The sequence below is a fragment of the Abramis brama genome (genome assembly GCF_963993115.1).
Source record: "Abramis brama genome assembly, chromosome: 21".
Lineage (NCBI taxonomy): Eukaryota > Metazoa > Chordata > Actinopteri > Cypriniformes > Leuciscidae > Abramis > Abramis brama.
Genome location: NC_139983.1, coordinates 9,310,946 through 9,336,396, shown reverse-complemented (window position 1 = coordinate 9,336,396; position 25,451 = coordinate 9,310,946). Strand labels below are relative to the sequence as shown.

Sequence of the window (25,451 nt, the reverse complement as noted above, 5' to 3'; positions counted from 1 at the left end):
CTTGAGACAAAACAATGGCACTGATGTATTTTAAGATATGTCACTGCAAGTTGCTTTCAGCTCAAACATGCATTTTAGTCTGCGACTAGTTAAGAAACCGGGAGTAAATTGTACAAAGTGATCCACACTAATGTTCACCAAAACAGGTCTCTGCACACACAGTAAGCATTGAGCAGTGGCACACTGCAGGTGTGATACTCTAAGCTAATGTCCTTGCTTTCTTATGTCTGCATTCATCTTCCGTCTCAGATTCCCTCCCTTCCTCTGTGCTGGGATCGTGGTGCTCCGGAGTGAGCAGAAATCTATTTCTGTCCCTGTGTATATTCCTCTCCGGCTGCTGCCATTGCCAGCAGCATGTTGTCACGGTGATGGACATCAGCCCTCAGCCAATCAACAGACACGTGTTAATGCCAAGAAACATGATCATTTTCCACTTACTTCCAATTGCTCATGTGAGAGAGGATTGTAGCAGTGCCTAACAGAAAGAAGTCAGTGTAAAATAGGACTCTTGGCAGTCATACACTGAGGATGGGAACCTGACCTGAGGGAGCTGAATGGGTTTGAATGAGGAGATCTGGCCAGGTGAGAGAGTTAGATACGATCTGAACATGATAATGTGAAGGCTTTTTATCCTGGCACATGGTTGGGATGCATGACGTATTGGACTTTGGCTGCTGTTGATGCTCTGGAGATCCAGTAAGAGAGATGTTGTGTTTATAAATATTCTTTGAGTGATTAATGTGTAAAACAACTGTTAAATACAGTAAATATTGGCATAGTTTTGGTCACCCGAGGTGGTGTTGGTCAACAGAGCTTGTATGGGCATGTTTGGACATGCATTCATTTCATCTAGACATGTTATAATGGTTTTGATCATGAGTCATATGATTCTAGTCCTGCACACTTCAATGGAAGCCTGTTCATTGCCTCTTCATTCACTGTGAAATAGCACTTAGCATGTGTTGCCATGGTGATCAGAGAACACTGTTCTCAGAATAACACTGAGAAACCCAAGGCATTTATTTCAAAATCTAAAGCTTGTGACCTTCTCTAGTCTGAGAAATACTGGGAAGATGCACTGTGAGGACTGAAGACATACAGTTGTGGCATTACAGAAATAGATCACCCAAAAATGAAAATCCTGACATTTTCTCCATACCTCTAAAACAAACAAACACTTTATTCAATAAATAAATAAACACAAAACGAAAGTAAAGCGGCAGCCCCTCATGGACGACTGCCGCACACACATAAACACAACGTAAAATCCAGGCCTGGTCCTCTTTCGTCCTTCACTGTCGTCGCTCCTCCTTTTATGCTAATAAAGATGAATAAATATTGTTACAAATGAAATTGTCAACATTACGTTCAGTTTAGCTTTAGTTTCATTTTCATGTTTGTTTCTCTTCAGTTACCTGTTTCCTTTGTTGTAGTTTCCCGCCACTAATCAGTTTTCGTGGACTTTAATTTAACGAGCACACCTGTCTGTATTCAGTTCATTTTCTCTGTGTATTTAAGTTCCTCTTTAGTTCACATTTATTGTCATGTATTGTTCATGTGTTTGTGCTTGCAAGCTGTCTCACATCTGTGGATTATCTAAGCTGACTTTGTTTAAATAAAAACACTTCTATTTAAATCTTCTTCGTCATCATTGGACTGAAACGTGACAGAATACCAGACCAGAACAGAAAATGGATTTTGCAGTCTACTAGCGTGAAGATTAATTTGATTAAACTGGAAACAGAAAGCTGCCCCTACACATGTAGGCCTACATCAAATGAGGGATGTAATGAAGCCTTTTGAGCTATGAGAAACCAGATTCTCCTTGAAAAAGAAAGAACAATTTGGCAACCTTTCATAGATTACTTTAATGACATTAATTCTTCTGGTGATTGTTAAATTGATCCCTTAATACAAGTAAACAATTAAGCTAAGAAGAGGAATACATGAATGCTTGAAGTATCTATTAGTCTAATGCAGTTTATTTTTTCTGTCTCGCACCTGTGGATTACCTGAGCTGACTTTATTTCAATAAAAACAAGAAGTGTTTATCTTCTTCATCATCATTGGACTGAAACGTGACAGAAATGCTAATTTTAGTTAATGCATTAAAGGCAGGGGTGGGGGTCTTGAGCCACTGCCCCTTTAATAGTGAAAGCGAAAGTGCCCTTTTTGCATGTATTGCGGTGCCCCGCGGAACGCAATTTCGCCCCTGCCCCAGCAGAGGTCTGTGCACGCTACTGCCAACGTGTGTTCACACAACAACCCCTGCTCTCGGTTCAACTCAACATGCATGGGTTGTGGTGCTCTCCTGAAGGCGTTGGAGATTAATAGTTTGTAAATTGGTAAATTATTGGGTTTTTTTGGGTGTAAACAAAGCATTGGTGTCACTTCATAAAACTGAGGTTAAACCAAGGGAGTCACATGGATTACTTGAATGTCTTTACTACCTTTCTGGGGCTTGAAAGTGGTAGTTGCGTAGACTGTCAACGGAGGAACAGAAAGCTCTCAGATTTCACTGAAAAGATCTTCATTTGTGTTTCAAAGATGAATGAAAGTCTTAGGGTGAGTAATTAATGACAGAATTTTCATTTTTGGGTGAACTAACCCTTTAAGTTAACTAATGTTTACTAATGTTTTTATTGTTGCCAGCTATTATGGCTTCAGATGTGGACTGCTTTAAAGGCGTTTCCCCCGTTTTGGAGCTTTGTTTCTATGAAAAAGAACTGTGTGAATATAACTTTTTGTGTTCCATAGAAAATATAACAGTACAGGTTTGGAACAAAATGGAAATAAATAAATAAGGATACAATTTTCATTTTTGGCTAAACATTTCCTTTAAATATCTATTTCTAGAGTAGCCTACCGCAGTGTACTGTTACTGGATTAAAACCATTCAAAAAAAGTGCTTTATATCAACCATTTTAGGTTACCAGGTGAACTATGTATGGATTCTACAGATTCTCATCTGTCCTGTGTGCTGTGAGGGGGTTTAGTGAGCATGTGATGTCACAGGTGCACGAGGGTTACTTGAGGATGCCTGTTAGCCTATTGAATATCCACTTATGTGAGACAAAGAACGTGAAGTGCAGCAGAAATAGCCGTTTTTGTTGCCATGGGAACATTCCTCATTTCTGCACAACACATGCGTGGTGAGTGACATTTACAGTATAATTTCCAGATCAAGGCCATTTGCATATGGCACACTTTTAGTGCAACCATCAAACCTTTGTGCACACACTTGATGAAAATGATGATTAATCAGTTAACGATTCATATTAAAATATTAGATCTTTAAATATGTAAACATGGCATGCAGAGTAAGACATTTTAATAAATGTACTGTACATGTATGTTTCTGGGAGAACGCATTGTAAAGCTTGTTATATGTTATTTATATGTGTTTGTATATGTACGCTACTGTTCAAAAGTTTGAGGTCAGTAAGATTTTTCTTTAACAAAATAAATACTTTCATTCAGCAAGGTTGCATTACATTGATCAAAAGTGACTTTTATTGTGACAATATATTCAACACTGAAGACTGGAGTAATGATGCTGAAAATTGAACTTTGCATCACAGGAATATATATATACATATATATATATATATATATATATATATATATATATATATATAGATAGATATAGATATAGATATAGATAGATAGATAGATAGATAGATAGATAAAGAGAGAGAGAGAGAGAGAGAGAGAGAGAGAGAAGGCACTGCAGCTTTCTATATTCTGCATTAAGTATATGTGGAACTGCCCTGAAATGGCTGATCCTCCACAAGCATTGAAGGTCAAGTCTCTCGTCTCTCTATAAATATGATGGTCTGTCCCAGAGGGTCCTCCTGCTCGGCTTTTCCACACGAGTCTGCTGACCAGCGGAAATCTGCACATTTGCATGTGATTTGATAGTGTGCAAACGTTCCTCCTCCAATGGCTGGTCGTGTCACAATGATGAATTACTGCATACTGTGAAAATAAATAAACTGTTGTTCAGGACTGCTTCTGTACTATTAATGCTTCACATAAACTGGACGTAAACACAGCTTTCCTGACTCAGCAAAAAAGCATTATTTAAGAATAGAGTGTTAGTTGCCCATTCAAAACTTGTTGCACTATTGCTTGAGTGTTATGCTGTTTATAAAGTGCTCTGTGTGAGTTTTTAGCATGTAGGGTATATTGTGGGTGGTTGCTTGCTTGCCTAAATCTGGTACTTTAGCTCGGTTCCCTTCTTCAATGCAAGTCTATGAGATTTGTTTGCCCTGTTTTTTGTTGTTGTTGTTGTTGTTGTTGTTGTTGTTGTTTGTTCACAAATGACAATTATACACTGCAATATCTGATTTTCTGATTTTCAAGTATTTTATCTTGTTTTCCAGTACAAATATCTAAACATTCTTATATCAAGATTCTTAAGAAGCAAAATAACATACGATATTAAGTTTCATTTTCTGAAAAAACATCAAAATGAAGTGAGTTTAAGTTTAAAACAAGAAAAAATCTGCCAGTGGGGTCAGAAAAATCGTGAACAAATTAATTTAAAGGGAAAACAAGTTTATTTCCCTCACCACACAGGAAGATATAGGCTACTTGTTATTTTTTTAAGCTCAATTTTAAGCTAAATTTTCCGGAGAACGCATGAGTGAAAATTAGTTACCTGCCAAAATGCAATAGTAAGGGTTTGATCAAATCACTTGCTCTGAGTATAAGCAATAGTAATAGTGATGCTTGCTTTTGTAATACTGGCAGGCTACAACGTTACTTAATAGACTGAGACTACAACTCACTGACGGTATCTGTAGTGTATCATGTTATCCTGACCCCCTCCGCTCTAATGCAGTGCAGTTGTCTTCCCCCGCTGTAACTTAAGATGATGGTCACGGCAGGTCAAGTATTTTTAGCTGTGTAAATTGTATTGTGTTGAAAGGTCAAGGTTAAACGCCAATTGAGAGGTAGTGAGGATTTACTACCCTGAACAAGGGCTTACTTTCAGTTACTTGTTTACTTAAAATTGTATTAAAATGTCATATAAAAACTATCCACATTTGCTTCCACGACTTGATTTTGGATAAAAAGCGGTGTTGAGAAAGTTAGGTGGTTGAAAGGAAATTCATGATGTCATGGTGACTGACAGGAATTCATGATGTCAGCATAAAAGGAATGTTCAGAGCTGGAGCGATTTGGAGTGTAACAGTTGGGTTCCGAAAGTAAAAGTCCCATTCATTTTCTCCATAGTGGTATTGATTTTTAATGATAACCCTAGTGAAAAATAAATACTAAAATGTATTTGAAATACATTTATTTTATGCTATGCTACAAATACATTTACATATTTATGTAATATAAATATCCTGCAATTGTACTTTTGGTATACTAAATTAGTATACTTAAAATCTGCTAAATTGGGTCAACTAATTTTGTACAACTAAAATTCACTTTAGTTTTCCAGAAATAGTGCTGAAGTCCAACTAAAGATAATAGTATATTTGATTGTGGTAAAATGGAACTATTGCAAGTATACTTTAGGAGCACTTTAAATATCTTGCATTTAAAGAGTGATATTATACAGAGATCATACTATCCTTACTAATAGTGATATTAAAACACATTTTAGGCTTAATATTAATAAATGTGCACTGTGCAATAAAGATGTACTCCAAATAAAGTTTTATAATATTTATATCATTAAGTCTCAAGCAGTTATAAATCAGTAAATATGTTAATCGATTTTTGTACTTAGTATGAAATAAATGCATTTTAAATACATTTTGATATAGGTTTTTTTTTTTTTCACTAGGGAACATATTATGATATACATTTAAATAATATTTAATAATATTATATACAATAATTATTATATACAATTATACATTTAAAGACAGAGCTACCGTGAGCTAAGAGGTTTATGGTATATGCTTTTGTTGAAGCAATCAGCCCACATTATTTCAGCTCTTTCTTATAATAATCGTAAAAATTATTATAATAGTTTAATTCCTGATGAAAAACAACATTACCAATGTTTCTGCAAATAAATCTTTGAAGCCAATCAGAGAATCAAAACAAACAAAACATCAGAAGAACCGCCCACTCCCATGAAGCACTGTGAATGTCAATCTCCAGCGCTCTGAAATTACTTAAATATTTATGTGTGTGTGTGTGTGTGTGTGTTACATAATAAACCTAAAATACATTGTTTAAATCAAACGTTTTTAAGTTTTCAGTTTTTAATTCTTTTAATAATACTTGAAATGAATGGAAAAATACTTCCGGAACCAAGGCACTTGAAAAAGTGGATGGACACTGTTGCACTATTCCATTTTGATGAAACATTATGAATGCAAATGTGGTTTTGAAATAATGTGCATCAATAAATAAGGTAAAACAAAACCAGGAGCATCTATATTAAAAGTTTTGACGTTTTGACTTTAAGACGGTGCTGCTGATCATTTATCACACTCATGAGCTACATGGCTAATGATAGCTGGCTTTGCAACTATCAGGACTTTCAGTTCCAGTTATGTGTTCGGAATAGCGTACTATCATACTACTCTTAGAATCTCTGCCATAGTTACTGTATATTACAGAAATAGTAAGAGTATGTAATTCTATACACAGCTTGAATCTTTTATTTCAGTGCAATTTAGATTTTGTTTTATTCAAAACCTTTCTGCTTTCAGTCCCTTTTCACAAGCAGTAAGACAGCAGCATGGCCATTCACTTCTTTGCGCTGATGCAAAAGTGGCTCGAATGTGGGCCGTTGCATAACCCTTCACAGGGTCCCTTTTCTATTTTTGTTCCTGGATACGCGTCTCAGTGAGGTATTTTCTGTGGTGACTCGCTTACATCTGTAGGTCTTCTAATGTACTCTTATTGAGCAAGACATGGATGACTGTTGAGACTTATTCCTGGCACATTTATCTTTTTTTGAAGGTGATGTACAGCAATACGGGAGGCAGGAATTATGAGAACATCTGCATTTGACTGGAGACATTGGACAAGGCTGAATTTGGACTCCAGGTTTGTAGGTTGATGGCAATCAGTGTGTTATATGTCTTACTGGGACTCAAAAGCAGGTGACTCGTCAAAGTCGGTCCTTGACTGCTCTGCTTTTTTGAAGTACGATAAGCTCTTCTATGTGCCTGTTATAGTTTTAAGATGCAACACAGCTGTATTTCATGAGATGCCAGGCATTCCGCTGGGTAGTGATGCCATGGGGGGGCTGATATGACGTAATGGCATTCTCTGGAGTCTGGTTATATTTTCCCGCCTCTGGCTTTGATATGTTCCTGTGGTTGTTGTTGTTGTAGTGTGGATGAATTAATGCAGATGCATGTGTGATCATCTAAAGGATGATCGAAGGTCAAACTTAGATACTTCTAGTATTATGGTCACTATTACAGACGAGTTTCGATGTTTTTACTTAAAGGATAAATTCACATTGTGTTACTTTGACAGATTTAATGCGATCATTGCCCCAAGTCTTAGTACTGAATTCTGTGGCACCATTGACACTTGTCAGCCCAGTTTTTAAAGGTGCATTTAGCCTCTGACAGGTTTATCCACCATATTCCTCCTTCATTGTGTTGAGGACAATGCAGGATTGAGATTGACCTTGAAAAAAGCACATCTGATCGCTGTGTTTTGTCATTCCTACATCCACTCTCTTCTCTGCTCGCTATCATCAGACAGACAGGCTGTTTAGATACTAACTCGACCCGTGGGAAACATTTGACTTCATTGTGGACCATGTCAAAGTTCAGTTTTAGGTTTTATAGCCTGGCAGAGCTTGATATTTCTTCTCTAATGGCTTTAGAGTTTGAATGTCCTAATTAAGAGGTTTGAACCAGATAACCTTATGTAACCTCATTATACACACTCTGATGTATGCAGATGGTAATTATATTTGCACGTCTTATCAAATTGTGTGAGCAGAGGTGGTATAAGATGCAATATTATTGTTTTATATCCTGTTCATATTGTGGCACTACCTGTTGACTTATTTGAGCAGTAAAATTTTAACTTGAATATAATGGAATTTGGTCAGACATTTGTCTTGCTTTGCAAAATAGATGTAGATACATTCACTAGTCTTTAGACTCTCTTGACATTCTACAGGGTACTTGACATGTATATTTGTTTGGTTAATGAGGTACACAGTCATTAAACCCGTAACCACCATACACTGTATATTGATGTAGACACATTCTTCCTAATATTCAGAATAGTGCATCAATAGGGGTTTTTCACTGGTAGATCTTTTACATTTGTTCCCCTGAATCTTGAGCATTTGGATACATCCTTTCAAAAGCTTTTGTAAATGTCTTTACTGTAAATGTCTTTACTGTGAAGGGTCAATCTAATGCATTTTTGCTGAATAAAAGTATTCATTTCTTTCAAAAACATTTACTGACCCCAAACTTTTTAACGGTAATGTATATAATTGAGTTATTGTTATTCATTCATATTTCAGGATTAGCCAGATTTCTTTTTAGATTTCTTTGAATAGCAACAACAACATTCCAAATAGAGATTATACGTCCTTATTATCCTTGCACAGCCGTGTACTTGTTGTACTTGTACTTTTGGTCAATTCTCTAATGGAGGAATTCCTGACCTTACAGTTTGAGACGACCTTCGCATCAATCACAAACCCCAGAAAGACACAGAGATGGTGCTGGCACACTGCCTTCAGAAACACTCTACTCAGGGCATGGTGAGTTTATGGGCCATTTTGGCTTGAAGATGGCTTTTGTACTTGTTTCATGAATAAGTAACATTTCATTATACTACTCAAGTTATACTTCACTATACAGTAATTGAAATGTTTTTAATTTGTTTGCTGATAACATGTGTTTTACTGTTTGCAGACAATTTGGATGTGGTGCCCAGGCCTAAATGTATGTAGAGATGGAGACCATTTTTAAACAGCTTGACTGAACTATGCTCTTGAACATATGGAAAGGATTATTTCATCATTTTTGAAAATGATGCTGGTGGACTGACTGCTGTACAATCATAGGGAGCTGTTTAAAGGACTGAAGGATTAAACTTCCAAGTTAAGTGAGAAACTTTAATCGAAGCAAGAAGATGTTCGTTGTCACAAAACCAAGGGCAATGTAGCAACTGTAGTTAGCAAATCCTTATAATGGAGGCTACTAAAACCTCAGGTGAAGCGGAACGTTCCAAACAGATTATCAGTTTCAAAGATGAAGAAAAACACTTGCCATCCGAGATGACCCAAAGAGGCCAATCCTCTGGCTCAGAGGACAAAATAAGACTTGTGGAGCAACCCCAGACCCCAGCTGTAAATCCATCTCCTGGTATGGAGTCACAGGTCATTGCTTCAGGAAATATTCTTACCTCAAAATCTAGAGAACAGTGTCACATCCAGCTCAGGAGGAAGAACGTTCCTCTCCCAAACAAACGATATCTTCAGTCGGAATATGAGCTGCTGTCAGAGGGCCTTCACAAAAAGGAGCAGAAGTCTGTTAAGACTGGGAAGTATGTATGCCAGTATTGTGGGAGAGCATGTGCCAAACCCAGCGTACTAAAGAAGCACATCCGTTCTCATACTGGCGAACGACCGTATCCGTGCATTCCTTGCGGTTTCTCATTTAAAACTAAGAGCAACCTCTACAAACACAGAAAATCTCACACCCATGCAGTGAAAGCAGGATTGGTTTCATTTTCAGAACAAGACAGCAAGCATATGGATGAGGAGTTGACTGTGGCAGAGGGCGAGATGCGTTTTGATGCTGAACAGAGCAGTGACACCGATGAAGAAGTTGTGGAGGACTTGTCCTTGGATACAACAAGCCATATCAAAGACACAGAGGGTTTTGTGCAAGAAAAAGGAGGGAAACAGGCAAAACGGGAAACCATGTGCTCTGCTCAGTCTTCAGTCAAAAAGGAAACAGGGTCATCAGGAAAAGTATCTTTATGGCAGTTCCGGGAAATGTCGGCACCTGCGGCTATTGCTCAGGTGGACCAAATGATTGAATTCTCCTCCATCAAGCAAAGACTGGCACTTCGGCTTTCGGAGAAGAAAAGTCAAGACTCTGATCAGTCTCTTTCCCTGCCCAGTTCATACAGTAAAGGCAGCACTGATTCAGGATACTTCTCACGTTCTGAGAGTGCAGAGCAACAGTTCAACCAGTCGAGCGCGAATGCCAAATCTTATCAAGAAATTATGTTTGGGAAATGTTATAGACCAACGACCAGGCCAAAGCAATCAATCACTGTACAAACTTGCATGACAGACGTAAATGAAGCCACATCTAGCTTCATGATAACATTGAACAAAGGCATGATCCCTGGTGACACAGACTCCTCCATTCACAGAGGCAAAAAAGACCTAGTTCGATCAATAAAAATTGATTCAGAGTCCTTCCAAGAGGAAGATTACCAAGAATGTCAAAACCCTAGCTCTGACTTTCTGGAAACGGCATCAGAGAGTAGTGTATTCTTGCGCAGTAATTCTCTTCCAACATCATCTAATTCGAATCTAAATGCACCAGAAGGGCTAAGAAGCAGTAATTCATTTGATGAAAGATTGACAGGTGCTGATGTCACCTACAGGGGTGCAATGGGTATGAGAAGACTAATGCGGCAAGCTGCGTTTGAGCACTCTGCTAACGAAGGACATGCAGAATCAGACTGCTATGCTCATCTGGCTTGTAGCCTAAAATCAGACTTGAAAATTCACAGCATAGATGATTCCAAAATGGGTACAGAAAACTGTCAAGAAGCTGATCTGTGTTCCATATCTTCAAGTTATTTATCTGAAAATTCTACAAGGAAACGAAGAAAAGACAAAAATGTCATGGAGGAAGAAGACTTTCATATCCAAGTCAAGCCTTCTGGACACTCAGAGGAACTTGAAACAAAGCAAACTACTTTAGACACTGCCTTTTCTGACACTGAGAGAAGGGCTGGCAGTAATGTTATATCTGTCATTCAGCACACAAATTCATTAAACAAACTAAACTCGTCAGAAAAGTCAAGTGACGCTAGATCACATCCCTTAGACAAAATTGGCACTTACAAATTCATGGAAAAGGAGCATAGCATGGAGGGTCACAGAACAGAAGGAGTAGACTGGCAATGGGGAAGCAGCGGTTTTCTACACCAGAAACTCCACATGCCTAAACAGCCACCATCTCAGCCCAGTATCCAAGTTCCAGAGATTAGAGTAACTGTGGAGCCTGACAGACCAGAAAAAGTTCAGGATGTAGGGGTCAAGCAGAAGGAAAAACACACTGAAGAGTTCCAGTGGCCACAGAGGAGTGAAACCCTGTCACAGTTTCCAATGGAAAAACTACCACCCAAAAAGAAACGCTTGAGATTAGCAGAGTTGGAATGTTCTTCTGGAGAATCTAGTTTTGAATCTGCTTGCACAAGTCTCTCCAGAAGCCCGAGTCAAGATAGCAATTTATCTCACAGCTCAAGTTTTTCCCAGTCCCTTGACAGAGAGGAGACCCTTAACATTGTGTGCCAGGCCAACCCAGATGAGTTTAATAAGCCTTTGGAATTCTTATCTGTGCCAGGTAGTTCACAAAGTCATCACAGAGAGATGAGACGTTCTGCTTCAGAGCAGGCACCCTATAAATTACCCTCAGAGGTTCCAGAATTTCGAAGCAAGTCTTTTGATTATGGCAGTCTTTCTCCTTCATCTACATCTAGGCAGGAGGAGGTTAAAGAGCGTAGAAGGGCCTTCTTGGTTAGGCAGGCATCATTAAGTGGTGAACCCGAGATGCAAGGTGGTACAGTCTCAGATGAAATGAGCAAGAGAACAACCTCACCATGCAAACCATTTATACCTGAGGAATCCATTGAGAAAATGAAGTACTCTATGATTTCCGGTAGTCCATTTCCACAACACAAACAATATAGCTCAGTGCAAGCTTCATCTCAATATGTTAAACCAAATGTTTGCAATGTTCAAGACATGGATAGCATAATGCTTCTAATTAAGAAAGAACCTGAAGAATCCAATGCATCTGAATCTTATATCAACTTAAGAAAACCCCAGGAAGATTGTTCTCAGAGTTTAGGCAATGTTTTGTCAACGATAGCAGTGCTTTCACACGCTCACCAAGCATTAGCAAGTCAAAGCACATCCAGCTTGTTAGTTCCTGTCAGAATTCAGATGCAAGTACCATCTTACGGAAACATAACGTACACTAGCATATCTCAAATTCTGGATTCTCAAACAAACAATCCTATATCGTGCATAGAACACAAAACTTCCTCCTGTCAAAATCTTGCCATTGACCTGCCACAAAATATCTTAGGTTGTGATCTATCTCCAGTGGCAGAGCACCCAAGGCGACTACTGCAAAGCTCACAGGCATCACCAGCAAAGCTTAATACAGGCATACCTCTATCATTAACCTCCAAAACCATCTCTACTACAGAGGCCCCCAGTGGTGGAGCAAACAAACGCATGCTCTCACCTGCAAGTAGCATTGAACTCTTTATTGAAGCGAAACAGCAAAAACGAGTCAAAGATGAGAACATTTATGGCCAGATTGTTGAAGAGCTTAGTGCTGTCGAGTTAGGAAATCTTGAAGGTGAAAAAGAAAGTCCCAAGAAAGGTTTCAAATCAGGAAGCACCCCAGAATTGTGTGAGCCCACTGAGGTAGTAGACATGGATGAGGCCAGCCAAGACTTTTACAGCAATCCAAAGTTACAGTCTTCTGCCATAATTCCTCAAGACACTGCTATGATGGAGCGTAAACCAACACCTGAACACACGATGGCTAGTTATCATTCTGGAATAGGTGCAATGCCCTCTGCAATCACTGGTGCTTTACTTTTCTCCAAGTTTCCAGGTCTTCACACTACTACTTGTGTGAGCTGGTGCTATCTCAACTCCACTAAGCCAAATAGCACCCAAACAGTTGCACATTTCTCTGAGTATGCCTCGTGGTTTGTGAGATGCCATAACCCTAACCCACCCGACCTTAGCACTGGGATGGTTCTTGCTCTTCTCCGATCCAAACAGGGGAGGCAGAATACTATTTATTCAATCGCTACCATGCATCAGCCTGGAGTACTTGTGACCTCCACCCCTTGGAGACCGAAGCAAGAACAAGTATGTTGTCCGTTGTTGGTTTTTGCTGATTTGCCACTTGCTACTATGCTATATTTACCTTTACGATGATCCGATATTTGTTTAGCCATCTGTTCCAAAGAGCCTTCTGTGGTATTGCAGGTAACTCCGGACTACAGAGAGGAAGATACAAAACAGGACGTGAGGATAAGAGACATAAGCCAGAGGTGCAAATCTTTACGAGAGGATGTTGCATCTACCATACGGCAAATAGAACCAGTCCGTGTGAAGATATTTGAAGGAGGGTATGGATATGTACTTTGATAATGCTAATGTTGATGCGTGACTGTAAAAATGCCCCCTGATAAAAGTGCTCTCTTTATTTTCTTTTTTCACTTTTTATCAGGTACAAGTCCAATGAGGAATATGTGTATGTGAGGGGTCGTGGTCGGGGAAAGTATATATGTGAAGAGTGTGGCATTCGTTGTAAGAAGCCAAGCATGCTCAAAAAACACATTCGAACGCACACGGATGTGAGACCCTATATGTGCAAGTGCTGCAACTTTGCTTTTAAAACTAAAGGTTGGTTTTACCATGTTCTTATTCAAGGATGACTGCAAAAGTTTGGGATGGAAAAATAACCCCTGTCTTTTTTTCAGGGAATCTCACCAAGCATATGAAGTCAAAAGCTCACATGAAAAAATGCCTTGAACTAGGGGTTTCACCCACAGCCATGGACAATACAGAGGATGCTGGTAGGAACTTTACTTCAGTAATGCTGGGCAGTAGTATCACTAATAGCAAAGCTTTTAGTTTAGCTGCAGGTGTTAGCATCACTGTAATTGTGGAACATTTCCGTAGACATTTTTTTTTTTTTTATAAGTAGGTGATTCTCATTGACAATACTATAGCTTTACTGTAGAAAACTACTTTTTCATGCATATTTAAAGGATAGCTTACAGCCTAACTTTAGTACATGATACTAATTATGAAAAAATTGCTAATCTTCATTTTTTGCTCTTGCTGCTTGTGTAGATGACACCCAGAAGTCCTCTGGCATAATGCCATTGGAAACAGCCATTAAACATCAGTTCTCAGATGTGGAAGACTCTGATGGTGTTGATGACGATGAACCAGACGATGATGAAGATGATGAATGTGATGGTGATTCTACACCAAAAACGCTGTCCAGAAGCACAAGTCCTCAGTCCTATGCAGTCAACAAGCCATGTCTGTCTGGTTGTGTCCCTAAACATTTTGACCCAAGCCGCAATCTACTGAAGGAACAGCTTGAAGTTTCCTCTCAGAGTATTGAAGATGATCTGACCTTTGAGCAGTCAAGCAGCTCCTTTGAGTCTTGCCCACCTCAGCTGCTGTCGCCTTGTTGGGATTCACCTCGCCAGAGGTACATATCCCCAAGAGGAGATCTCTCGCCACAACGTCACCTGTTGTCATGCCGTGATTCGTCTCCTTTAAGGGCCATTTCTCCAAGGAGAGATCTGAGCATCAGAGGGGACTTTTCCCCCATCCGGCAGCTGTCACCTGTAAGACTTACAGGTTCGGACCCATCGGGGCAGCGAGCACAGTCTCCGCTGGGTCGACATAAAGGGGTGCTCAGGGCCGTATCTCCACGGAGAGGATCTTATCAGCATAGGACTCTCATGGATCCGGGAAGGAGTGTGAGATTTCAAGCTCCTCCCCTTAGACCAATCATCGGAATGCACTCAGACGTGGGAATGGTATGCTTTTACATTTACGCATTTGGCAGACACTTTTATCCAAAGTGACTTGTATTGCATTTAAGGTACACATTTTTAACAGTTCTTGCTTTCTCTGGGAATTGAATCCATGATCTTGGCATTGCTAATGCCATGCTCTACTGATGGAAAGATTGCCTTTTTATACATTTTGGAGTATAATTTTATACACATTTTATACAAAACCTTATAATTTGTATAACTGTTAACTAATCATTTTTATTTGTATCAGAAATATTAGTGAGGTCTAAAAACCATTGAGTACACCTCTTAACTGTTTTTGTAATGTAGCATTTCTACAGTTTTCAGCCTTAAAGCCACAGTTCACCCAAAACATTTTAATTCAGTCATTGTTTACTGACCCTCATGTCGTTCATAACTCTTATGCAGTTTTTCTCTGAAACATATGTGGGAAACAAATAGCCTTTTTTGGTCCTTTTTGACAGCTTGAGCTGTCTTTGTGTAGATTGAAAGATGCATGAAGATCCTTCAAAATAATGGCAGAATTTTTGGTTGAAATATTGCTATAAGGCCAGGTGCAGTGCAACTAAATGACATAACAGTATGAAATACTTTAAAACAAATGTTCATACCAAAACTACACCAAGTCTGATGCCTGTATTTCATTTTCTGAAAATAGCTTACAGACCTGAATGAACTGGTCAGCACCATGAACAACATTATCCTCTCTTCTTTTTCAGGATCAAGGGGATACTCCTCAGAATCTGTATGTTCCTGTTGGCCTATGCAGCAGTAGGGATCTGTCCACAACCCTGCTGCCAGACATCTTCAGCCATTTGCCTTTGCACTCTCAAGGACAGGTGCCAACACCTGTTCCGATGATCCCTATTGGGGGGATAAGAATGCCCTCCACTTCAATATCTGGTGCTGCTGGGGAGAGAAATACGCTCCCATCAATTCCACAGGGGAAAATATTAGAAACGGCTAGTTCTGGCCGGACCTCAGCCCCTGTCCTAGATCCTGGAGTGGCCTACAGTGGAGAAATAGCAACCTCTTCCACTGGCCTTCATAGCAAAGATGATAAAAAGGAGGAGAGCGTCTACATCTGTGCAAAAGCTATTGCATCCCTCAGAATCACATCTGAAGATGCCGTTGATAAACCACCTAAAAGCTGACTTTGTAAGCATTGTATAATCGCATTCAAAAGTAAAACTAAATCCAAGCTCAGACCAGAAACATACTTTATGCAAGTATTCAAACATAGTGAATGGTTGTGTTGAACATACCTTATGTGCGTTCTTGTGTTGCACTGGCGGTTCTTCTGTACTCTAAGGGCGATAGAGTTACCTTTAAGTGTCTGTGCCATTAAACTGGATGTGTTATTATTCAGGTAGCTGCTGTAAACAAGCCAAGTTTAACAAACTTTAACTAACTTGCTCAGCTGAATTCTCAATAGTTGACCTGAATGACTCAATGACTCATAGCGCCACCATGCAGCATTATACATTGCAGTCTGACACATTTCAGAGGGTAAAAATGCACACAAATCATTTTGTGTAACTTGTGTGTAGAGTGTGTTTTTGGCCTTGGAGTCTGACCAAGATTATTTGGAGTTTTGGTAACGTGGGCAGAATCAAATAATATGCACAACATCTCGCATTTTCATTCATTTCAATGCACATGCCATATTCTCTATACCTGCCATACCAATTTTAACTATAAATGTGTAGCTTTGAATTTACAACAATACGTGCAAAAAGAAATATTAGATCAGTATTTCCTGAAAACTATTTAAATTGCAGATCTGCATCTAACAGGACAATTTAAACAATTCCTACAGGAAGTGCATCAAGTCCCAAGTATAATACAAAGCACTGATCGCAATTCTAACTGACATCGTCTCCATTGACTTATGCTTGTGCCTTTTAAGAAGATGTTTGGATATCCCTCAAAGAGAGAAAGTCATTCGATGTACCCTATTTATGCACTTAACAATAGTGGTGGTCATAAAGGTTAACTAAAATGAGATATCGTGGTTGCTTTTTGAGATTGCACTTACAGTATTACGTACAGTATGTTAAAGTTTGCATATTGCATTAAGCTGTGCTATGACATTGCCTTGTATGCTGTTGTATATTTTTGCTGGCACCTTTATAACTTAACTGCATTATGAGCGTTCAAGATTATGAACCTAAAAGTGTTGATGATAAATTCTTTAAAAAGCCCTTTTGTTTAAACCTTCTCCACCGTATAGTATTTTTCTAAATGTATCATACCTCGTTTCCTTTAAACTTTAGATTTTTCTGCACTTAAGCAAAGAAATGTCATTACAAGGCATTTTTAATATAGATCTGCATATTATTATATAAAAAGTGGTAAGTATTGTGCATTAAGATGACTATTTGAAGCACTTTCTAGGTAGCTGATAGACTGAATGCCGTGTCATCAATATTGGAGCTCTTTTAAATCATTTTAGATGATTTTTTTTTTTTTTCATTGAATTAATCTTGACACAACATTCCAGTCACTGTTAAGTCAATTATATGTGCACATACAGTACATGCATACATATTTACATGTTTATACACACACGTACATATTTACAAACACAAACACACACACATAATCGCTATCATGTACTGTAATTACTTTTGAAGAGTGTCTTGTGTAGAAGTAAACAAAAATGAAATGGTATATTTGAAGGGATAGTTGCTTTTTTCAGGTTTTTCTTGTCATCAGATGAATGGGTTTGTCTGGTGAACTTGTCTGACTGTTTGAATGTATGAATTTTTAACCTAAGTCATTTTAAATGTCTTTAAAGAAGGTATAAGTGCTATCTCATATTAAACATATTGATATCATATGAAGTAGCAGTCAGTTTATGGTATTTATATTAATAGTCTGAGTATTTAAAAATGCTGAGATGGTAAATTTAAACTGAGTTTATACTGAAGGAACTTTCATGTCATGTTTACAGTATTACATATTAAAGATTTTGAGGTATCTAGTTTCAGTTTATGGCATTTTAGAAGTTACAACTGTTATTTATCTTTGGACTGGTACATGGTCTTCGTTTATAGAAGTTTATGAATGTTTCTTTTGTTTTGCCCATAAAGGCAGCTGATTTCTTCTTATTTAAATGTTTGTTTTTGTTTTACTCTGATTACAAGATGTCCTTTAGAGAAAAAAAAGAAGAAAAAAAAAACAAATATTAAAGTTCTATCATAAAAAATTGTTGACAATGTTCTTACCTCAAAATGCAATATTCGTATTAATTATAATAAACAAATCAGATGATTAAGGAAATGAAATTTCATCTTTAATTTAAGTTTCAGAATAAGTTTTTGCTTCTTTACCATATAAAGTACTTTAGCACATTACTATATGCTTCTTTTTGCATTATTTTGTTTGGTAACTCTTTACAATAAGGTCTCGATTTGTTAACATTCACCAACATGAACAATGAGCAATACATTTATTACAGTAATAATTCCCCTTTGTACAAATACAACTTTTGGTTTTAACAATGTATTAGTAAATGTTTAAATCAACAATAACTAAGAATAATAAATGCTGTATAAGTATTGTTCATTATCAGCTTTCATTACAAATTATATATTAATTTCAGTAAAAAATTTAATTGGGAATTTTCTAATGAATTTAAGACTCCATATGTGGTCATGAGTGATTAATGAGATTTAATGTTTGCAATGACATACATCTACAATAATACATAATACAATTAAGTTTAATGACAAAAGTATTAAAAGAAATAACAGTCAGCATTACGCAGTGATTATGTTAGAGAATACGTAAAATTACGTAATACGATTATTATAGTGCAAAATATTTACAAACAGTTATTTCTGCGTCTCACAGTGTTTTATTGACAGTGAGGTAGAGAATAATGTAAACACCTGGATGGATGCCATGCAATCATGCAGTTTGATGATGTGAAAATTATCTAAATTTGCATTCTTTTGTTTGTTATTTTGAAGTTTACGATTGTAATTGATTTGTTAAATAGCCCAACCTTCTGCAGAGGATTTCAAAAATCTCAGCCATACACAGAATCAGGGTGATAATGGTGAAAATGTACATTGCACTGAGGAAGATGGTCTTTTCAAAGTGCTCTGGAACCATACACTTGGTGAAGTTTAATGTCTTCTCTAGTGAACTGGCGTCACAGAAGTACAGCGAATGAACCAGGAATCCAAAGAGACGACTCTGGAGCCAGAATGCTGCCATCTCCAGGACGATTCGTAACAGTACAGAAATGATGTAGAACACTGTGTATGTTGATCGTTCCAGAATATCCTCTTGATCTATGTTTTTATATGCGGCATACAGATGAAACACGGCCCCTGGAACGAGAACCGTCACTAGCTGCAGGGCCCAAAACACCTGCAAAAAAAAAAAAAAAAAAAAAAAAAAAAAACATAACTTAATTGCACTGTAAAATAAAATTCCCATTGTTTGCAAAAAAATCCTGGCAGCTGTGGTCGTAAAAAAAAAAAAATACAGTAAAAATGTAAACATATTTACCAAACAACCTGGACATTTCACAGTATAAAACTTACTGTTAACCTATTATCAGTTTTTTTTTTTCTGTAGTGTTTTTACAATATTTTACAGTTAAAATAAAACTTTTTTTTTATTACAGTGTGATGATGCATAGATTGGGGCTAGTTGTCACATTTTCTCCAATGAATATTTCTATTTTGTAAGCTTACATTTTTGACTGCAAAGAATAAATAAATACATAAATAAGTAAAAAATAAATAAAAAATATTTGATAAATAGACAAATCAAAAGAACAGCATTTATTTGAAATATATATATATATATTTGTAAAATTATAAATGTATTTACTGTCACTTTTCATTGATTTAATGCATCCTTGCTAAGTAAAATATTCATTTCTTTCTTTGTTTCTTTTTTAATTTTACGTAGCCCAAACTTTAAATGGTAGGCTAGTGTATCACATTTACACAAACATATTAAGCAAGCACCACTGGTTTAACAATTAATTTACCTTTCTCATCACAGAAACTATTACAGACTTTTGACTGGAAGTGTACAAAATAAATAAATAAAATGCCCCAATAACGGGGCATGTTGTCACAGTCTCAATCGCTTTTTAGCATTTCGTTTAAAATAAAATAAAACAATAAAAATGATAATGCAGAGCAAAAGTAATGAAAAACAAAAATGGATAAGGTAAACCTACACATAGTTTGGGCCAACAGAGAGTATGAATAATACAATTACAAATGTTAAACTGCACCTGAAATTTATGTAAAATACTGTTGTCCTGAGAACACTGTTCAACCTTTTTATAACTGGACTTTTGATAAATAACTGAGATACATTCCATTTTCAGACTTTCATTTTTATCTTAAAAATGACCTTTAAACTTTACCTGGGGTGTTACAGGTCTGAACTGATTGTAACAGAAGAGGTTGAGCTCCCTTCTTTCGGGGTCACAGCTGAAGTGAAGAGCCTCATTCCCATAAACCGCAAATCCCAGAACACCCAGGAAGAACATGCGGATGGAGCCAAAAAACAGGGTGTGGAATTGACCAATCACAGTTGGAGGCCGGAGCTACAAAATGAAAACAGTATAGGTGCGTTTACATGGAGCAGTATATTCTGATTACAATCGGTTTTATGGAAAATTTTGCGCATGTGCAATGACGTAGAAATGGCGCAATGATGCACAAAACAAGCTGATGCTGTTGTTGAAGCAGCACGTTTGAGCTTCATCAAGAACCAATTAGGTCCATTCATGTGTTACGCAGCATGTTTGAGCTTCTGCAAGAACCAATGAGGCTCATTCTCGTGTTACGCAGCACGTTTGAGCTTTAGCAAGAACCAATGAGGTTCATTCATGTGTTATGCAGCACGTTTGAGCTTCAGCAAGAACCAATGAGGCTCATTCTCGTGTTACGCAGCATGTTTGAGCTTCCACAAGAACCAATGAGGTTCGTTCTCGCATTACGCAGCATGTTTGAGCTTCTGTAAGAACCAATGAGGTTCATTCTCATGGTATGCAGAACATTTGAGCTTCAGCAAGAACCAGTGAGGCTCATTCTCGTGTTACGCAGCACGTTTGAGCTTCTGCAAAAACCAATGAGGTTCATTCTCATGGTATGCAGAACATTTGAGCTTCAGCAAGAACGAGTGAGGCTCATTCTCGTGTTACGCTGCACGTTTGAGCTTCAGCAAGAAGCAATGAGGTTCATTCTCGTGTTACGCAGCACGCTTGAGCTTCTGCAAAAACCAATGAGGTTCATTCTCATGTTATGCAGCACGTTTGAGCTTCTGCAAAAACCAATGAGGTTCATTCTCATGTTACGCTGCACGTTTGAGCTTCTGCAAAAACCAATGAGGCTCATTCTCGTGTTACGCAGCATGTTTGAGCTTCTGTAAGATCCAATGAGGCTCATTCTCGTGTTACACAGCATGTTTGAGCTTCAGCAAGAAGCAATGAGGTTCATTCTCGTGTTACGCAGCACGTTTGAGCTTCAGCAAGAAGCAATGAGGTTCATTCTCGTGTTACGCAGCATGTTTGAGCTTCTGCAAGAAGCAATGAGGTTCATTCTCACGTTACGCAGCATGTTTGAGCTTCAGCAAGAACCAGTGAGGCTCATTCTCATATTACGCAGCATGTTTGAGCTTCTGTAAGAACCAATGAGGTTCATTCATGTGTTACGCAGCACGTTTGAGCTTCTGTAAGAACCAATGAGGTTCATTCATGTGTTACGCAGCACGTTTGAACTTCCACAAGAACCAATGAGGTTCGTTCTTGCATTACGCAGCATGTTTGAGCTTCTGTAAGAACCAGTGAGGTTCATTCTCGTGTTACGCAGCACGTTTGAGCTTCCACAAGAACCAATGAGGTTCATTCTCGTGTTACGCAGCACGTTTGAGCTTCCACAAGAACCAATGAGGTTCGTTCTTGCATTACGCAGCATGTTTGAGCTTCTGTAAGAACCAATGTGGTTCATTGTCGTGTTACGCAGCATGTTTGAGCTTCAGCAAGAAGCAATGAGGTTCATTCTCGTGTTACGCAGCACGTTTGAACTTCCACAAGAACCAATGAGGTTCGTTCTCGCATTACGCAGCACGTTTGAGCTTCTGTAAGAACCAGTGAGGTTCATTCTCGTGTTACGCAGCACGTTTGAGCTTCTGTAAGAACCAATAAGGTTCATTCTCGTGTTACGCAGCACGTTTGAGCTTCCACAAGAACCAATGAGGTTCGTTCTCGCATTACGCAGCACGTTTGAGCTTCTGTAAGAACCAATGAGGTTCATTCATGTGTTACGCAGCACGTTTGAGCTTCTGTAAGAACCAATGAGGTTCATTCTCGTGTTACGCAGCACGTTTGAGCTTCCACAAGAACCAATGAGGATCGTTTGAGCTTCTGTAAGAACCAGTGAGGTTCATTCTTGTGTTACGCAGCATGTTTGAGCTTCCACAAGAACCAATGAGGATCGTTCTTGCATTACGCAGCATGTTTGAGCTTCTGTAAGAACCAATGTGGTTCATTGTCGTGTTACGCAGCACGTTTGAACTTCCACAAGAACCAATGAGGTTCGTTCTCGCATTACGCAGCACGTTTGAGCTTCTGTAAGAACCAGTGAGGTTCATTCTCGTGTTACGCAGCACGTTTGAGCTTCTGTAAGAACCAGTGAGGTTCATTCTCGTGTTACGCAGCACGTTTGAGCTTCTGTAAGAACCAATAAGGTTCATTCTCGTGTTACGCAGCACGTTTGAGCTTCCACAAGAACCAATGAGGTTCGTTCTCGCATTACGCAGCACGTTTGAGCTTCTGTAAGAACCAATGAGGTTCGTTCTCGCATTACGCAGCACGTTTGAGCTTCTGTAAGAACCAGTGAGGTTCATTCTCGTGTTACGCAGCACGTTTGAGCTTCCACAAGAACCAATGAGGTTCGTTCTCGCATTACGCAGCATTTTTGAGCTTCTGTAAGAACCAATGAGGTTCATTCATGTGTTACGCAGCACGTTTGAGCTTCTGTAAGAACCAATGAGGTTCATTCATGTGTTACGCAGCACGTTTGAGCTTCAGCAAGAACCAATGAGGTTCGTTCTCGCATTACGCAGCCCGTTTGAACTTCCACAAGAACCAATGAGGTTCGTTCTTGCATTACGCAGCATGTTTGAGCTTCTGTAAGAACCAATGAGGTTCATTGTCGTGTTACGCAGCATGTTTGAGCTTCAGCAAGAAGCAATGAGGTTCATTCTCGTGTTACGCAGCACGTTTGAACTTCCACAAGAACCAATGAGGTTCGTTCTCGCATTACGCAGCACGTTTGAGCTTCTGTAAGAACCAGTGAGGTTCATTCTCGTGTTACGCAGCACGTTTGAGCTTCAGCAAGAAGCAATGAGGCTCATTCTTGTGTTACGCAGCACGTTTGAGCTTCTGTAAGAACCAATGAGGTTCATTCTCGTGTTACGCAGCACGTTTGAACTTCCACAAGAACCAATGAGGCTCATTCTTGTGTTACGCAGCACGTTTGAGCTTCTGTAAGAACCAATGAGATTCATTCTCGTGTTACGCAGCACGTTTGAGCTTCCACAAGAACCAATGAGGTTCGTTCTCGCATTACGCAGCACGTTTGAGCTTCTGTAAGAACCAGTGAGGTTCATTCTCGTGTTACGCAGCACGTTTGAGCTTCAGCAAGAACCAATGAGGTTCGTTCTCGCATTACGCAGCATTTTTGAGCTTCTGTAAGAACCAATGAGGTTCATTCATGTGTTACGCAGCACGTTTGAGCTTCTGTAAGAACCAATGAGATTCATTCTCGTGTTACGCAGCACGTTTGAGCTTCCACAAGAACCAATGAGGTTCGTTCTCGCATTACGCAGCACGTTTGAGCTTCTGTAAGAACCAATGACGTTCAATATCGTGTTACGCAGCACGTTTAAGCTTCCTCAAGAACCAATGAGGTTAATTCTCGTGTTATGCAGCACGTTTGAGCTTCAGCAAGAACCAATGACGTTCATTCTCGTGTTACGCAGCACATTTGAGCTTCAGCAAGAACCAGTGACGTTCAATATCGTGTAACGCAGCACGTTTAAGCTTCCTCAAGAACCAATGAGGTTCATTCTTGTGTTACACAGCACGTTTGGGCTTCAGAAAATGTAAAAATGTTGCCTTCCTTTCTCCTTCATCTGATGGATTTTTGAAGACAACATACAGTAGATGTGTCCTTCACTGCCTTTGACTTCCCACAATCATGTGCGCTTTCCATTCGGAGACAGTTGAGCTAGAAAAAGAAAGATGGTGTCTAAAAGTTGCGGTTGTTGGTCAGTTTGCGAGGACGCCATCCTCAAAAAATGACTTCTGTAGTAAATCAATATTTGTTTAGTTCTCACCAAAGCTCACTCATTAAACTGTTTCATAGCTTTGTGCGCTGACTAGCTGCCTGAGTTTTCGGATCCAGCCTTCTTGTGCGTCAACCAGGTTCGGTTGAAATGTTTATGTTTGTTGATCAATGTTTATATATGAATAAAAGCCTAAATTCCATCTGTTCATCATATAAAGCGATCAAGTCTCTTCAGAAATTTTGGACTAAACCAGCTCAATTCATATGGATTAGTTTTACAATCTCTTTATGAACTTTTTCAAAGTGGTTGTTGTCAATGGAGGGACAAAGCTCTCAGATTTCATTAAAAATATCTTCATTTGTGTTTCGAAGATGAATGAAAGTGTTACCGGTTTGGAACGACTTGAGGGCGAGTAATTAATGACAGCATTTTCATTTTTGAGTGAACTATCCCTTTTGAAGCATATGTATCCCTTTTGTGACATATAAACGCTCTTTATTTAGTGTTCCGGTAAATACTATGTTCGGATTCATCATACAGGTGTCCATATAAACGTGGCTGTACTGAATTACAAGACAAAGTAACTCTGAAAGTAAAGAAGACCTCAAGCAAATATGTACAAAAATTGAGACAAACAAACTGCTGAAATCAAATGTTTACTCAAAATTCACACACACAAACACACACAAAATCTGTTAGCAAGGCTGTCACTAATTTATTACAATAAATTAAAAGCATCCATTAAAACAGAATATAATCAATGCAGAGAACTTAACTTGATTTTGCAACAAAAAATAATAAAGGAAAGGAAAAATGCAAATAAAAACATCACCAGCACACATTAGTTCTGTCTTACTTACGCATCCCTCGTAAAAGTTCTTGATGTAGTTTAAGGACATGATAATGTCTTTTTTCTTTAAGTTCAAATACTCTGTAATGCTTTGCCCTCATTTCAGACCTGTGTCCTTCTGCTGAGCTCCAGCTCAAACGCTGCTGTTCCTGTTGACCTGTGCAGCTCCGGTCAATGCATTTTCCCTTTCATCTGCTCTACCTTCATCGATTTACCCATGAGGTACAAAAAGACAACAAAAAGGCAAAAACAAAAGAACTGAACATGTGCTCCTCACATAATCCCCATTCAACTACGTCAGCAGAAAAAAACAGGCCTTTTGAGGCATAATGGGGGAGCAGCTGACAAAAAGTGTAAGACAAAGTAAATTAAAGAAACCAAGACATGGCAATAAAACAATGCAACAGCTGATGTTTTCAAAACAATGTAAATGTTTTTATTATATCACTTATTCTACTTTGGATGTTGT

At 38.5% G+C, this 25,451-nt stretch overlaps 2 protein-coding genes across 5 annotated transcripts; one reads left to right on the top strand and one right to left on the bottom strand.

The window, feature by feature from the left end:
* Positions 1–450: 450 nt before the first annotated feature.
* hivep2b (HIVEP zinc finger 2b) lies at positions 451–18,077 on the top strand. 4 transcript variants are annotated; one of them, XM_084097134.1, is made up of 9 exons: positions 458–582; positions 6,937–7,023; positions 8,628–8,719; positions 8,874–13,102; positions 13,223–13,365; positions 13,467–13,642; positions 13,720–13,815; positions 14,096–14,799; positions 15,519–18,077. In XM_084097134.1, exons 4-9 carry the CDS (start codon positions 9,152–9,154, stop codon positions 15,951–15,953), a joined length of 5,505 nt encoding a protein of 1,834 aa, XP_083953260.1. In that variant the 5' UTR covers positions 458–582; positions 6,937–7,023; positions 8,628–8,719; positions 8,874–9,151; the 3' UTR covers positions 15,954–18,077. The 4 variants fall into 4 exon arrangements, with proteins under 4 accessions (XP_083953262.1, XP_083953260.1, XP_083953261.1 ...); XM_084097135.1 differs by lacking the exon at positions 458–582 and adding an exon at positions 6,803–6,824; XM_084097136.1 differs by lacking the exon at positions 6,937–7,023 and having other exon boundaries at positions 451–582.
* Positions 18,078–18,477: 400 nt separating this feature from the next.
* On the bottom strand, positions 18,478–25,077 carry LOC311072692 (gap junction epsilon-1 protein). Its single transcript, XM_084097880.1, has 3 exons — positions 24,993–25,077; positions 20,201–20,383; positions 18,478–19,182 (listed from the first exon to the last, which is right to left on the bottom strand). Exons 1-3 carry the CDS (start codon positions 25,029–25,031, stop codon positions 18,778–18,780), a joined length of 627 nt encoding a protein of 208 aa, XP_083954006.1. The 5' UTR covers positions 25,032–25,077; the 3' UTR covers positions 18,478–18,777.
* Positions 25,078–25,451: the final 374 nt, after the last annotated feature.

Excerpts from the sequence above, each read along its gene's own strand:
- hivep2b (XM_084097136.1), top strand. The coding sequence starts at position 9,152 with ATGGAGGCTACTAAAACCTCAGGTGAAGCGGAACGTTCCAAACAGATT. Across the intron at positions 13,366-13,466 it reads GTGAAGATATTTGAAGGAGG|GTACAAGTCCAATGAGGAAT; the intron begins GTATGGATATGT and ends ACTTTTTATCAG. Across the intron at positions 13,816-14,095 it reads GGACAATACAGAGGATGCTG|ATGACACCCAGAAGTCCTCT; the intron begins GTAGGAACTTTA and ends CTGCTTGTGTAG.
- LOC311072692 (XM_084097880.1), bottom strand. The coding sequence starts at position 25,031 with ATGTCCTTAAACTACATCAAGAACTTTTACGAGGGATGC. Across the intron at positions 20,384-24,992 it reads AGAACTTTTACGAGGGATGC|CTCCGGCCTCCAACTGTGAT; the intron begins GTAAGTAAGACA and ends TTCATTTTGTAG. Across the intron at positions 19,183-20,200 it reads TCAGACCTGTAACACCCCAG|GTGTTTTGGGCCCTGCAGCT; the intron begins GTAAAGTTTAAA and ends TTTTTTTTGCAG.